Source organism: Rattus norvegicus, chromosome 10 (assembly GCF_036323735.1).
Source record: "Rattus norvegicus strain BN/NHsdMcwi chromosome 10, GRCr8, whole genome shotgun sequence".
Taxonomy (NCBI): Eukaryota; Metazoa; Chordata; class Mammalia; order Rodentia; family Muridae; genus Rattus; species Rattus norvegicus.
In genome coordinates this window covers 53,134,751-53,149,953 of record NC_086028.1, presented here as the reverse complement: position 1 = coordinate 53,149,953, position 15,203 = coordinate 53,134,751, and the positions used below count along the sequence as shown (strand labels likewise).

Here is a 15,203-nt window from a genome sequence, read left to right as displayed (position 1 = left end):
ACTGCCACATTCTACTCTTTAGCCCCAATAGACTTGGTCGCCATATCGTGATGCAAATGCATCTCAGATAACTCCCAGTCTCCACAGTCTTTCACAGCCTCGATACTGTCTAAAAGTCCAAAGTCTCTTCTGAGTCTGGAGGCGACTTCTTAGCTGTAACCTCCCAGAAAACCAAAAGCAAATCGCATATGCCAACATACAATAACACAGAATATACATTACCGTAATTCCAGAACTGAGGAAAGAGTGGCATGGCGAGAAAAAAAGCGAAGGGAAACCCAAACCCTGGAGGACAAACTCCAATTTCTATAAGTCTATGTTTGCTGTCAAAGGACTTAGTGGTTCCCAAGTTTCCTAATGCTGTGATCCTTTAATACAGTTCTTCATGCTGTGGTGACTGCCCCAAGCATAAAATTATTTTGTTGCTACTTCATAACTGTAATTTTTATGAATTATAATATAAGTATCTGCGTTTTCCCATGTTCTTAGGTGACCCTGTGAAAGGGTCATTCAACACCCTGCCCCGCTAGGTGTCTTAAGTCATAGGTTGAGACTGGCTGGCTTAGATGGCTTTTAGGGTCTCCAACTCCTTCCAGCTTGGTTGATGCCACTAGATTCTCTCCGTTGGTCCACACCCTGTTTGCAGCTCTCCTCCGCAGATATACCATGGTTCTGGACTCTCTAACATCTCCTGGGTCCCCCATGTAATCCAGGGATCATTTCACAGCTAGCCTCACACTATGGCCTCTCCAGGCCACCAGGAAAGGACACCCCTGCCACATCCCAAGCCTCAGAGGATTTCCTTAACTGCCAGGAGATTCCAAAACCCTTCACTTCTGTAGCCACCCTAACAAAGCCAGAACCAGGTGGCTAAAGCTGTTGGAGTCCCCTTCTTGCATCCATTTGCTTTGACTTGTTGATGCTTTCCTTGTGCAAGTTGCAAGATTAGTTGGGTAGGGCATTATCTTAAGGTCTTACTCCCTCTATTCCATATAGCATCCAGCATAAGACTTGGCTCCAACATTACTCTTGCTGGTTCTCTTTCTCTCCTCGAATATACATCATGGATTTCTTTCTGTCCCACTTTCTCTTTTTTCATCATGGATCTGTCTAAGAGTGGTCACATGACATAGTCAGTACTAAATTGTCTTGAAATCTCCTATGTCGGTTGACTTTAATCCAAAAATCGTGGACTTCATCTCTGAGTCAAGGGCAAAAATGAAGCAATGTTCTTTGCCAGAATATCACAAAAATGGCCTCTAGTTCATTCACTGATACTACTCACTTTTGAAACCTCTTGAGTTGGGCCTCCATGATTCACATTTCATTTAGCGCCGATGTCTCCCATGCTCCTCCTAGGATGACCATTCAGCCCTACTTACAGCAATTCATCCTCTACCCTTAAGCCAAGGTCCCGAAGTCCACATTGCACTAAGAAGAAGCATGAACCAGCCTCCTACAGCAACACGACACTCTCTGATACTAATTTCTAATGCCATGAGGAGATACCATTCACAGGTTATTTCTCCGCTGGTGAAATGAGCCAATTCAAGCCAGACTAGAATATATTAAAGGCAGGCTTACTGGAAAGCTGCTCTTGGGCAAGTCCCTAAGGATTAAAGCCAGGGGAGTCACCATGGGGAGGGGAGAGGGGGAGAAAGGACAGTTGCTCACAGAGAGAGAAGAGGAGAAGGGAGAGTGAAAGAGGGGAGATCGAAATGTCTGGATTATATAGAGAGGAGCTTCTGGGGGATGGGCAACCCAGCCCCTGGGCTGGAAAGTTGAGGGTTGGGGGCAGGGTATGCCAGCCAGGTAGGGACTGAAGGATGCTGGGAGAACCTAGAAGCCAGGTCTACTTTGATATGTAAAATATGCACCTCAGTCCAAAACCAAACAACTTTGACCAAGGCAATTTTTTTTATCTTTATTAACTTGAGTATTTCTTATTTACATTTCGATTGTTATTCCCCTTCCCGGTTTCCGGGCCAACATCCCCCTAACCCCTCCTCCTCCCCTTCTATATGGGCTTCCCCTCCCAACCCTCCCCTCTCCCCCACCCTCTCCTCCCCCCCGCCCCACCAAGGCAATTTATAAAAGCAAGCATTTCACTGGAGCGTGCTTACAGTTTCAGAAGGTGAGTCCATGACTATCATGGTGGGGACAATGGCAGGAGGCAGGCTGGCAGGACACTGATGAAGTCGCTGAGGGCTTCTGTCTTATCCACAGGCAGTAGGCAGAGAAAGAAAGACTATGCCTAGTGTTGGATTTGATAGTCTTGAACCCCACCCAGTAACATCCCACCCCTGCCTCCATCAAGGCCACACATGCTGATCCTTCCTAAACAGTCCTGCAGACTAGGAGCCAAACATTCAAGTGTGAGCCTCTGGGAATCATAAATCAGATCACCACGCACCCCAACCCCATTCCCAACCCCCACCCCATTCCCCAACCCCAAGCCCAATTCCAACCCAAAACCAATCCAATCCCCAAAGCAACACCTACCCAAACACTAACTCCAACCCTAACCCCAACCTTAACCCCAATCTTTACCCCAACCTACCCCTAACCCCCAAATAAAAGCTTGTCTTTTGACATGCTTACTGGCTTTCAAGGCCTTGTGTTATAAACCGCCCTTTCATATTCCTTGTTCATGTAGTTGTTGTTGGAAAATTTGTTTTTCTTCTTGCTTTGTGGAAGCTCTTTGCATATTAACCAAGAACCTCCTTTAATCTGTGTGTGCTACGAATCCCTTCTGATTTGGGCTTTTCTTTTCATTTTGCCTTTTGTAGCAAGAAATTCAGATTTAAACACAATTGGATAATAATCAATAAACCTGACTGGTTTTTGTTCCTGGTTAAAAGCCATTTCCCACACCCATGCAAACATTGGGTCCTGTTTCTCATGTTTAGATCTTTGATCCACCTGAAACGTGTTCTTCCTGTGAAGGGGGAAGCAACGATCTTATTTTACTCTTGCCATATGGACAGCCATATGATGTTTATAAAGAGTCCCAAATCAGGAAAAAAATTAGATAGTCTTAGGAGGAATAGGTGAAAAACACTAAATTTACTTTCCTAAGAACTTCCGTAAAGAAGGAGCTGGGTGTGGTGGCCCACACTTTCAATCCCTGGGGAGGCAGAGGCAACTGCCTCTCAGGGGCAGCCTGATCTACATACCAAGTTCCAGCCCATGGAGAGCTACATTGTAGGACTCTGCCCCACTCCAAAAAAAAAAAGGAAGGAAAGAAGGATGGGTCTCACTGTAGTCAATAAATTCTTCCAATTGCCATGTGTCAAAGACCTTTTAAAATCCAAGAAAACCATGTATGGCGCTTTTTTTTTTTTTTTTTTAAATGGGGAACAAAACAGCGATCAGAAAGGCTTTTTGGGTTTTGCTTTTTCTTTGACACAGGTTCTCACTTTGTATCCCTGGCCATCCTGGAAATCACTGTGTAGGCCAAGCTAGCCTCCAACTCACAGAAATCAGCCTGCTTCCCCCCCCCCCCCCCGCCCCAATGCTCCTAACAAAAACAAGTAGATCTTCAAAAAAGGTTTTTAAATACACACTAATGAATGTAATATGAGATTTGTATAAAGAAGACACAAGTAGGGAACAAGTAGTAAAACATACTCTCTTTTCAGAAAAGAATCGCAATACAGCATCCTAAAATTAAAATAACATAAGTCACTCTGTACCTTTCTAGAGCACGTCAGCTGTCTTCGGGGTTTACACTGTAAGGTAACCGTGACGAATGAGCGGGGGTCGGGGTGTAGCTCAGGGGTCGGGGTGTAGCTCAGGGGTCGGGGTGTAGCTCAGGGGTCGGGGTGTAGCTCAGGGGTCGGGGTGTAGCTCAGGGGTCGGGGTGTAGCTCAGGGGTCGGGGTGTAGCTCAGGGGTCGGGGTGTAGCTCAGGGGTCGGGGTGTAGCTCAGGGGTCGGGGTGTAGCTCAGGGGTCGGGGTGTAGCTCAGGGGTCGGGGTGTAGCTCAGGGGTCGGGGTGTAGCTCAGGGGTCGGGGTGTAGCTCAGGGGTCGGGGTGTAGCTCAGGGGTCGGGGTGTAGCTCAGGGGTCGGGGTGTAGCTCAGGGTTTGGGCACTTACCCAGTGTACACAAGGTCCTGGGGTTTGCTCCTCAGCACATCACAAAGGAAAATAAAAAGAGTTAAAAAAAAAAAAAACTTCTCTAAGATGAACAACAGGAGATGACTACTTCCTATTAAGACTGACTTAAAAGAGTTATCCTTGTTCTTGGCAAATATTTGCTGGGAAGGAGCTCCCTAAGAAAGATGCCTCACTGTGGGAGGCCCTGGGCTTCTTCTTTAAAGAAGCTGCCATGGTTTACAATAGTGGGTTACAATAGTTGTTTGCTTTTCCCTGAGTCTTTTTGCAACATACTTGAGTAGCAATAGATATTCTCTTAATCTGTTTTATATTTTAATATATATGTTATAAATAAATAATATATTACAATAGCATAATATTCATATGTCATTATCTAACAATACAAAAATATTTAATATATGTTAAATAAATGTAAAATGTGCATGGGAGTATTGTGAAGTAATTCCCACAACCAAGATAATAATTAGCATCGTTAGCGCTTTGCACACCTGGGTGTTTTGTGCCGAAAATACCAAAGATACAATGGTAATAAGCAGACACTGACACTGCAGCATCATCACTGTCTTAAGTTTTCTGTCACTGCAATAGCGACACCATGAGGTAACATGGGGAGGAAAGGGTTTATTCGGCTTACACAGACATCCTGATCACAATCCATCACTGAGAGAGGCCAAGGCAGGAACTGGAGAAGAGCTAGAGAAGCAGGCAAGAAGCTGGAGGCAGGAGCTGGAAAGCAGAGACCATGGAGAAACGCTGCTTACTGGCTTGCTCCCCATGACTCTTACAATCTGCCTTCTTGTACCAGCAAGGACCACCTGAGCAGGGCTGGCACATCCCCCAGTGCCCCAGGCCTTCCCATATCAGCCACTAAGCAAGTCTGCCTTACAGATTTGTCCATATGTAGTCTGACAGAGGCATTTTCACATTTGAGGTTCCTCTCCCCAGTTAACTATAGCTGTGTCAAGATGACAAAAACTCACCTAGTTCACTAACAGTAGTTCCTGTGCTATATACCGGGTCTCTAGAACTTTCTTATCTCACAAAATGGGACCTTTGGACCCTTGGACCCTTATCTTCCCATTTCCTCCGCCCCCAGTAACCATTGCCCTACTCTCTGTTTCTATGAGCTCAGCCTTGTAAGGTTCCATTTCATATTTCTTTTCCTATGCCTGACTTACTCTACTTGGTAGGACGTGCTCTAGAGTTTATTAAAACCCGAGCAGAGAAAATGAGCACACATTTTTCAAAAGGCATGCAAATGGCCCTTAGGCATATGACCAGATGCTCCACACCCCTTCCTAAGGGAAATGCAAATCAAACTACAGTAAGAAGATACAGTAAGAAGATACAGTAACTTCAGGGTGGTTAGCATGGCCACTGCAAAAAGCACAAAAGACACCATGTATTAGTGAGGATGTTGAAAAAGGAGAACCTCTGTATACCATTCTCAGAATGTAAATTGGCCCAGCCATTATGGAAAACAGTATGGTGGTTCCTCTGGAATGGGGGTAGGGGGAAGAATAGAAGAAAAGAAAACAATGCTACTATATGGTCCAGCAATCCCACTTCTAGGCTTGCCTTAGGGTTATCATTGTTGTGACAGAACACCATGACAAAAAAGAAACTTGGGGAAAAAAAGGTTTATTTCCTTCCACATCATTGTTCACTGTCAAAGGAAGGCAGGACAGGAACTCAAAACGGGGCAGGAACCTGGAGGCAGGAACTGATGCAGAGGCCGTGGAGGGGTGCTTCTTTTTTTTTTTTTTTTTTTTTTTGGTTCTTTTTTTTTTCGGAGCTGGGGACCGAACCCAGGGCCTTGCGCTTCCTAGGTAAGCGCTCTACCACTGAGCTAAATCCCCAGCCCCTGGAGGGGTGCTTCTTACTGACTTGCTCCTATGGCTTGATCATCCTGCTTTCTTACAGAACCCAGGACCACCCCCAAAATGGGCTGGGCCCTCCCCCATCAGTCACTAACTAAGAAAATGTTCTACAGGCTCGCCTATAGCTGGATATCGTGGAGGTATTTTTCTTTCAGATGACTACAGCTTGTGCCAAGTTGACATAAAACGATTCCAGTACAGGCTAAATTACCCCCAAAATAAGTGAAACCAACATTTTGAGGTAGTATCTAAACCAGCATGTTCACTGCAGTATTTGTGTACAATAGCCAAGATATAGAATGGATAAAGAAATTCCGAGATGCACATAGGCATACTGTAATGCTATTCAGCCCTTTAAAAGATGGCCATCATACCATTTGCAGGATGGTGAATGAGCCCGGAGGGGATGTTGCTAAGTGAAATAAGCAAAACTTTTGTCTTTAAATGTTTGCCATAAGAACTCACACGCTCCCTGTGTCTATAGGCACACACCCCCCAACAAGCTGCCCTATACATGTTGCATGTAATTTTATAGTCATGCTTGCTCCTTGCCTGGTGCTGCAGCCCGCGCTATGCTCCGAGATCAGCCGCCCCCAGGCCTCATATGGGCATCTGTGTTTTTCTCCCCAAAGCCTGGCTGACAAGCCACCTCTCTATCTCATCCCCTCCTCTTCCTCCTGGGACCTGGAAGTCACACAAAGTTTTCCTTCGCCCAACTATTAGCTTCCGCTCTCTTCATTGACACAATCAAGAACCATTTAGGGAAGTGACAACTTCACCTACATATACATCCACACTTCTCAGGATTACAGAACCTACTGTAGGGCTTTGCTGTCCAAATGGAGGTTTCCAGATATCAGCATCCCTTGTAAGCTAGTTGGAAATGAATGGAATGGAATCCTAGCTCACCCCAAACTTGAAACTGGGATCATTTTAACCAGCCCCCTGGGCAGCTTTATGCACATCAGAGACTGAGAAGAATTGTGCTACACCAGCTTTCCTTGTCCATGAAATACAATTACCTATTATTCCATACTTGTTTAAGTTGAATTAGCATTTATTTCAAAAGCGTTGTCTTTTGTACGGTGATAAAAAAAAACAACAACAAAAACAAACTAACAACCACATCTGCACCTGGCTATAGTTATTTTTAATCTCTCTCTTTTAGGACACGTTCCCAATGGTCTCAAATGCCATCCTGACCAGGAGCACCTGGTCTATCCCCTGGGTTGCACTGTCCTCATCCAGGCAATAAATACCAATGAGCAGAATTTCCTACATGGCCATGGTAACAATGTCTCCTGTGTGACCATCTCCAAGGAAGGAGACTATGTTGCCTCCGGACAAGTCACATTCATGGGCTTCAAGGTGAGTAACATGGAAACCACTCACTGGGAGTTTACTTAGCCTTGCCTCCCTGGAAGAGGCTGCCTGTCTTCGGGTTCCCGGCTCTGTGCTCTCAGATGCCCTCTCTTCATCCCGTGCCTTCTCTCAGCGTCAGCCCACCAAGCTGCCCCTGAAAGACTCTGGTATCTCTGTACCAGATGCTGCAGCTCATGTGACTGCAAATGCTGAGCTGAAATCTGCTTCTGTCCCGTTGCTGTCTGCCATGTTCATACCACGTGGTCCAATGCAGGGAAGTTGCATTACTGAGTATTTCTCACCAAGAGAGGTAGCCATCCCTTCAGCTTCTGCTAAAGCCTGTTTATGATCTGACAGTGTGCTCTTGCCCCTCAGGCAGACATCATTCTGTGGGACTTTAAGAAGAGGGAGCTGATCGCTCGACTGTCACTCCACAAGGGCAAAATCGAAGCCCTGGCCTTTTCCCCCAATGATTTGTACTTGGTTTCACTTGGTGGCCCAGATGATGGAAGGTAAAGAATTCTTTTTTTTTCTTTTTTCTTTTTTTTTTTCAGAGCTGGGGACCGAACCCCAGGGCCTTGTGCTTGCTAGGCAAGCGCTCTACCACTGAGCTAAATCCCCAACCCCGGTAAACGAATTCTTACATGATTCTTTCTTCTCTTCCTCCTCTTCCCCTTCTGGAAAAGTTGTTGGGTTTTCTGTTTGTTCGTTTGTCTGTTCTTTTTTTTTTTTTTTTTTTTTTTTAAGACACCGTCTCTCTGTATAGCTCTGGCTGTCCTGGAACTCACTCTGTAGAGCAGGCTGGCCTCAGACACAGTGATCCACCTGCCACCAGACTTACATGTCTTCTAGCAGGTGTTACAGACAACAGGTATCTTGGCCCTTTCTGGGTCATCTGTTGGTCTACACACATCTGAGCACGCTACAGACAGCCTGGTTTGATTGGTCTGTGCTCCAGGAGTCGTGGATGATGTTGTGTGTACCTATATTCAAAGGCCGTTGCTGTACATATTATGTGACAAGTGCAATAGCCCATTTGAGCCTCATACCTGCCCTTTAGAATGGAGGCGGCAACGCCCAGTGACAGCTGAACAACTGAAGTGAGTGGTTGAAAGCAGCAGCACTGGGACACAGAGTGTGACTCCAGAGGGGATATTTTCACCTCACCCGACAAGTCACGGCCTTTGCCCTTTGATGAACTCAGTAATATTTGACAGAGAACATACGTAAAGTGAAACTGGAAAAAAAATATATACACACCTAAAAGTGTCATTCTCTGGCCAGCCTGGGCTGTATAGAAGAAGATAGCATTATATTTCGAAGGACAATCCGTGAAAATTGTACTCCTATTTAAGTGTTAGGGAGCGTAGGTGGTATTGGAGAACACACGATTTGTATAGAATCCACCAGGTTTATTTCCACAGACTCGGAGTATCTTGGCCCTCCTCAGGTCCTCTGTTGGTCTGCCCACATCTGAGTGTGCTGTTATGCATGAAAAGCCCATGGAAAAAAAAAATGGCTCAGACATCAGCATCTCTTGTAAACTAGTTGGACGAGGTCCTCAGCTCTGGCTACACATGGATATTAATACCTTGAAATACTTTTATGGATACCATAGTTTTCTTATTTGAGCTTCACGAGTGTACAATGATATATAGTTCCATGTCCTCTTAATGCACAGAAATTTGCCAACGTTTTCATGATTTTTGCTACTTTGGTCATCATTTGTAAGTGCTCCCACCACCTCTGGGCCATGCCCCTTTTGACTCATATGAAATATAGTCAGAAATTTTCTGTTGGTGTCATTACCTCTGTGAAGTGCAGCTGTTCTCAGCCACGTGTGCACACCAAATCACTTGGAGAGATTTTAGAAGTCCCAGTGCCTGAGGTCCAGGCATGGAGTGTCCCTGAGACTGGCCATTAGGCCGCCTTACCTCCATTCTCTGCTAGGAGCCTTGTCTGGGAAAAACTCTCACCTCTGGAAAACCTGCTAACCCCTTGTCACTTTGACCTTGATTCAGACTATCTAAAATTTGCTTACAGAAAGTTAGTGCTTGAGGAACCCAATGGATAAACTTTTGCTGGGCCGGGAAAATGCCATATCACCATTTTGATTGGTCACTGTGGCGAGGAAGGCAGGGTTGTGGCAGCTAGCTTCGGACAGTTAGTCTAATTCTAGTGGCAGGGGTCCAGTCCACCCAATCCTCCTGGTTTAAGGCTAGAGGGAAGATGAAAAGTACAGTAGATAGTGGTGAACATTCTATGGTTTGCCTTTCTGCATTCAAATTTCAAGGTAAATTAAAAAATAAACTAATAAATAATTTATTATTTTTGTATAAATATTATCATACTCTTTCTGTTGTAGTGCAGCTTTTTCTTAGTTACCTTTCTTTTTTTAAAGATTTATTTAATTCATTTATATGAGTGTATACACTTTAACTGTCATATACACCAGAAGAGGTCATCGGGTTCCCAGATGGTTGTGAGCCACCATGTGGTTGCTGGGATTTGAACTCAGGACCTCTGGAAGAGCAGTCAGTGCTCTTAACCACTGAGCCATCTCTCCAGCCCTCTTAGTTATGTTTCTATTGCTGTGATGAAGTCCCTTGGCAAGGCAACTTATAAAGGAGTGTTTAATTTGGTGTGTACAGTTTTAAAGGGTTAGAGTCCATGACCATCATGGCAGGAAGTATGGCAGCCAGCAGACAGGAGCAATAGCTAAGAGCTCACTTCTTAAGACACAAACACAAGGCTAAGAGAGACACTGGGAATGGTTTGAGTCTTTTAAAACCTCAAAGGCTGCCTACAGTAACATACTTCCTCTAATAAGGCCACACCTCCTATTCCTTCCAAAACAGTTCCACCAAGCCTGGGTCGAGGGGGGGAGCAGTATTCAAATATAGGAGCCTATGGGGGCCATCCTCATCCAAACCACCATGAGTTCTCATTCAGAGCATCTATGTGTATCTATTCTTTGCTGTGGAATTACACTATACACGTGTGCCACAAATTCAAAATGGTGAATTTATGCCCTATGCAGGTATGCTCCATTTATTTAAAAAATGTACACTTATTTCTAAACAAAGCTACATTTGGCTAAGATTTATAAGAAACTGTGTTGCCATACGATGGAAAAAAAGAATCTACAATTCAAAAATGTAAGCCTCCCTACATCTTTCCTCTCATCCCATCTCAACCATAAAGGGTTCTGTTGGCTGAAGACTCTTTAATGATATCACTTATTAACCTCTTTTTCAGTTAGGCAATGAAATGATGGATTTCATTCCCTAACTTAAAAAAACCGCTGAGGGTTGAGCCCAGGGCCTGGAACATGCTAAGAGCACGTTCTAGCACTCACCTACACCTTCAGCTCCTATGGCCACTTTCAAGGCATTATTGATTATATAATTATTAGTGATTTGTAGTACAATATACATATGCATATACACTTCCACACAAAGCTTTTGTGTGGAAATATATTTGTGTTTCTTTTGAGCATGACACATTTGGGCTTTGCTTTGTTAAGATGGGATCCATGTAGCCTGTTTGTGTGGAAATATATTTGTGTTTCTTTTGAGCATGACACATTTGGGCTTTGCTTTGTTAAGATGGGATCCATGTAGCCCAGGCTAGCCTCAAACTTGGTATGTAGCCAGTGGGATTGGCCTTGAACTCCTGGGACCCGTGTCAACCTCTCAAGGTGTTAGAATTAAAGAAGAAGGCACCTCCTCTTAGTCGCTTTGTCTTCTGGATCACCACCAGTTTAGCATTGAAAGTGGTTACTTGGGGTTGGGGATTTAGCTCAGCGGTAGAGCGCTTGCCTAGCAAGCGCAAGGCCCTGGGTTCGGTCCCCAGCTCTGAAAAAGAGAAAAAAAGAAAGTGGTTACTTCACAGTTTTTCCACATGACATTGCATCTATCTGTTCCCATTATGAAAAGGAACCAATAGCCTTCATGTCACTTCCTTCTGCCCATTGCTATTTTTTTTTTTTTCGGAGCTGGGGACCGAACCCAGGGCCTTGCGCTTGCTAGGCAAGCGCTCTACCACTGAGCTAAATCCCCAACCCCTCTTCTGCCCATTGCTGATGATCTGTTGTTACATCTGGACTTCCAGTTGGTATCGGAAGAAAATCGGGACATGTATGCAGGCCTACTTTCTTTTACACCGACAAAGGCCTGTAAAAATGTGCTTTTTTTATCTCTTTAAATATTTTGATTCAGATACATAATTCCCCTTCTTTTCACCATGAGGTTCCACAAATTGAACTCAGGTCACTGGGAGGCTTGGCAGCAAGCCCCTTACTCTCTCAGCCATCTCACGTTTGATGGTTGTGTGTCTGGGGGAAGAAAGTTTTGCTCTGTCTTTTTGTTTGTTTGTTTTGAAGGGCCAGCAGAGGCAAGAAGAACCTGTCTGGGATCCCATGGAGTAAGTTACAGGAGGTTGCGAGACACCCGGTATGGGTGCTGGGAACCAACCTGTAGTCCTTTGGGAGCACAGCAAGTGCTTTTAACCACTGAGCCACATCTCTAGCCCCAAGGAACAATTTCACATGAGATGGAAGCTTGCACATCTGAAATGCCTTGATAGAATGGGTTCACTGGCTTCCAGCCCCAGAATCATTTTTCTCAACGCTTTTTTTTTTTTTCGGAGCTGGGGACTGAACCCAGGGCCTTCCACTTCCTAGCCAAGCGCTCTACCACTGAGCTAAATCCCCAACCCCTTTCTCAACGCTTTTAAAGCATCCCACGTTAGTCTTCTAGTAAAGCACTGTGATTGATTGAGCAGATGATTGGGGGTGGCTGAAGGGGGGAAGGTTTGGTGAGGGTGGGGGGACGTCAAGGGCAATGTTTGTGTTCCCTCACTAGTAGCATTTCATTTTGTTCTTTTTCTTCCTAGAAGCAGGAAAACAGTTGTTAACTTTGAAAGTCTGATGTCCCCTGCTGGTGTTTCTTCCCCTTCTTGTTTGGCAGTGTGGTGGTTTGGAGCATAGCCAAGAGAGATGCCATTTGCGGCAGCCCTGCGGCAGGCCTCAATGTCGGCAACGCCACCAGTGTGGTCTTCTCCAGGTGCCGAGATGAGATGTTTGTCACTGCTGGAAAGTAAGTCTGCACATCGAGAAGGCCAGACTCATAGATGACTGTGTCACCTGCACAGAAAACAACATCCTTGTGATGCCAGGGTGTGGGGACAGGGAGGGAGGGTTAGGTCTTGAACAAATCCCTCACTTTGTAATTTTTGTAAGCACTGGAAAACCCTTTCAGCCAGATGTGTTCTTAAAGTAAGTTCCTTGGGAAAATGTTGAGGAAAGACTATGTTGAATGGCTAAAAACTCTTCCTTAAAAAATACTGTTACATGTATTTACATACTGTGTGCATGCGTGCCCATGCATGTACCACAGTAAGCATATGGAGGTCAAAGGACAACTTTCTGAAGTTAGTTGTTCAGTTCCACGATACAGGTCCTCAGGATCGAACTCAGGCTTGGCAGCAAGCTCCTTCACCCACTTAGTCACCTCACCAGCCATGAACTTTCCTCAGGATTCTTTTTGCCACTGAAAAGACACGATTCCCAATCCGTGCTCGCCAAGTCATTTGCACAATTGCTCGGATTCCCTTTCCGGTTGGTATTTCTTGCCACCTGCTCTTGATTTGGGTCTCATGTCGTGATATTTTGCAAAAGAACCCTGCCAGGATACTTCAAACGTTTAAGCTATTAGCCAGAGGACATGACTTGGGTAGGGACAGCCGCAGCCAGCTTCTGGTGAGTGACTTGAAGACTGAACAGAACCTGCATCTGTGCCAATTAATTCAGAAGTTGGTGATCAGAGCCCTGCTTGGTGTCCTGAAGGGAAGGTGAAACAGACATAAAAGTGTCCTTTCCCACATCACCCACAGACTTAAAGAGAAGAAATGGTAAACTGTAAGGCAGAAGGACAAGCTCGGTGAAACTGTCTTTGCAATTTCTCTTTCATCTCTCATCCATGAAAGGTACAGACTGTTGGTTCCTTCCCCAGCCGGAGAGCGGAATTTGTGCTGCTCTGCCTCTGTTGCCTCTGTGATGACTCCAGGCCCCACCTTGGAACACACACGCTGCATTTATTCCAGCCTGAGTGAGGAGGGGCTCACAGAGAGGCAGTAAATTCCTTGGCAGCCATGAAAGCCCTCCCCTGTCAGGCAAATCATGTCCGGACCCTACCCTGCTCTGTCTGTCCAGACTGAAGATCTTCAGCTCCTGCCCCCACCTCCCTCCATTTTGGTCCTCAGAGCAGACTGACTCTTTGTTTTGCTGGATCTGGGTTCTTTGATTCCTTAGCAGCTGAAGGCATTAATCTTTTCTAATGTCTGTGGGCAACATTTTTCCAAATTCATGCTGGAAGTTTTATGGGAAACAATCTTTTTTTGGTTCATCTGTATTCCAAGTTGGCTTCAGTTTCTTATTGACACCAGTGCTGGGAATGTCCACATTCCTAAGTAAGATTTCTGTCGTGATGCCAGAATACCTGGCTTCTCTACCTCGGTCGTGGTTTTGTGTATTCTGCTATACGGTCCCCCTGAGACAGCCCAAGTGTTCGTGTTTCAGCATTCATATGATATCTATCAGTATGACCATGGGCCAGTAGGTGTGCAAGAGCAACCCCCCCCCTCTGTGTGTGTGTGTGTCTGTCTGCCTGTCTCTCTCTCTGTCTCTCACTCTGTCTCTCTCTCCACTTTGAAAAAATACATTGAAATATTCCTTGAGCATTTACTATGTCTACAAAAAATTTTTAAAAAGTTGACAAATTCTAATTAACACTTTCTGATCTGAGATGTTGGCAGAACTCTTTATAGTGTTTTCTTTTTAAAAATAATGCTTTTGCTAAATCTTTGAGAATTTTGCACAGCGTATTTTGATTATGTTCACCTTGGTATTGCAATTATTATTATAGAATTATTAATTCAGATGAACTCAACATACAGTGGTGAAGCACCAGCCATATATTTAGTGCTGCATTAACTACCAACTTAAACTTGCACTCATTTAGACTCACATCTCTTTCCTTGGAGACAGGAATCTCCAAATTAAAATATCCCTCATTGAGTGGTGCATGTCTGCGATCCCAGCACTTGGGAAGCAAAGGCAAGCATTTTAAGGCCAGCCTTAGTTACACAGTCCATTTTGAGGCCAGCCTTAGTTACACAGTCCATTTTGAGGCCAGCCTGGGCTACATGAGATCCTGCTTCTGAAAGAAAAAAAAATATCACCCTTTTAAATGTTTCTACACAAATGAACTCCTCATTTCTCCCAACTGAGACTCGGTGTCCCGAGCAAGCATCTTCCACTTGCCCTCTCCCACCCAAGCCTCTGGTACATTCCATTTAGATTCCACAAGAGTGAGATCAGGCAGTATTTGTCTTTCTGTGACTGGTTTACTCCAGCTAGCATGGTGTTCTCCAGATGTCCACCTTTCTTAAGGACGAACAGTTTTCCTTGGTATATATGCACACTCGTCATCCGCTCGTCTATTGATGGACACTCAGTGAGTATATCCCACGATGACTACCGTTCATAACAATATACAGCATATGGTGCTGGGCGTGGGTTTCAAATGTTCTTACTAGGAAGAGATAAGTAAGGTAACACACACACTTAGCAGTTTAATTTAACCATTCCACCGTGTGTTCATGTATGACAACATTATGCTGTATGTCTTAAGTATATGTAACTTTACTTTATAATAAGAGGACTTTTTTAAATATGAAAAGCCCTGGTTTGTTCAACGTTTATTTGTATGACTAATTTATGAATTTATTTTTGAGACGGGGCCACATTATGTAGCCCTGGCTGTCCTGGAACTTACTATGT

At 44.7% G+C, this 15,203-nt stretch overlaps 1 protein-coding gene across 2 annotated transcripts in view; it reads left to right on the top strand.

Moving 5' to 3' along the window:
• Positions 1-15,203, top strand: part of Cfap52 (cilia and flagella associated protein 52) — a 41,153-nt gene that overhangs the window by 3,891 nt on the left and 22,059 nt on the right. The window contains exons 2-4 of one of the 2 annotated variants that reach the window (NM_001100968.2): positions 7,167-7,366; positions 7,736-7,872; positions 12,331-12,459. In NM_001100968.2, the coding sequence (NP_001094438.2) occupies positions 7,167-7,366; positions 7,736-7,872; positions 12,331-12,459 (466 nt within the window). Of the gene's footprint in view, positions 1-7,166; positions 7,367-7,735; positions 7,873-12,330; positions 12,460-14,234; positions 14,878-15,203 lie in introns of those variants that run through there. The other variant, XM_039085974.2, reaches the window with a different exon arrangement.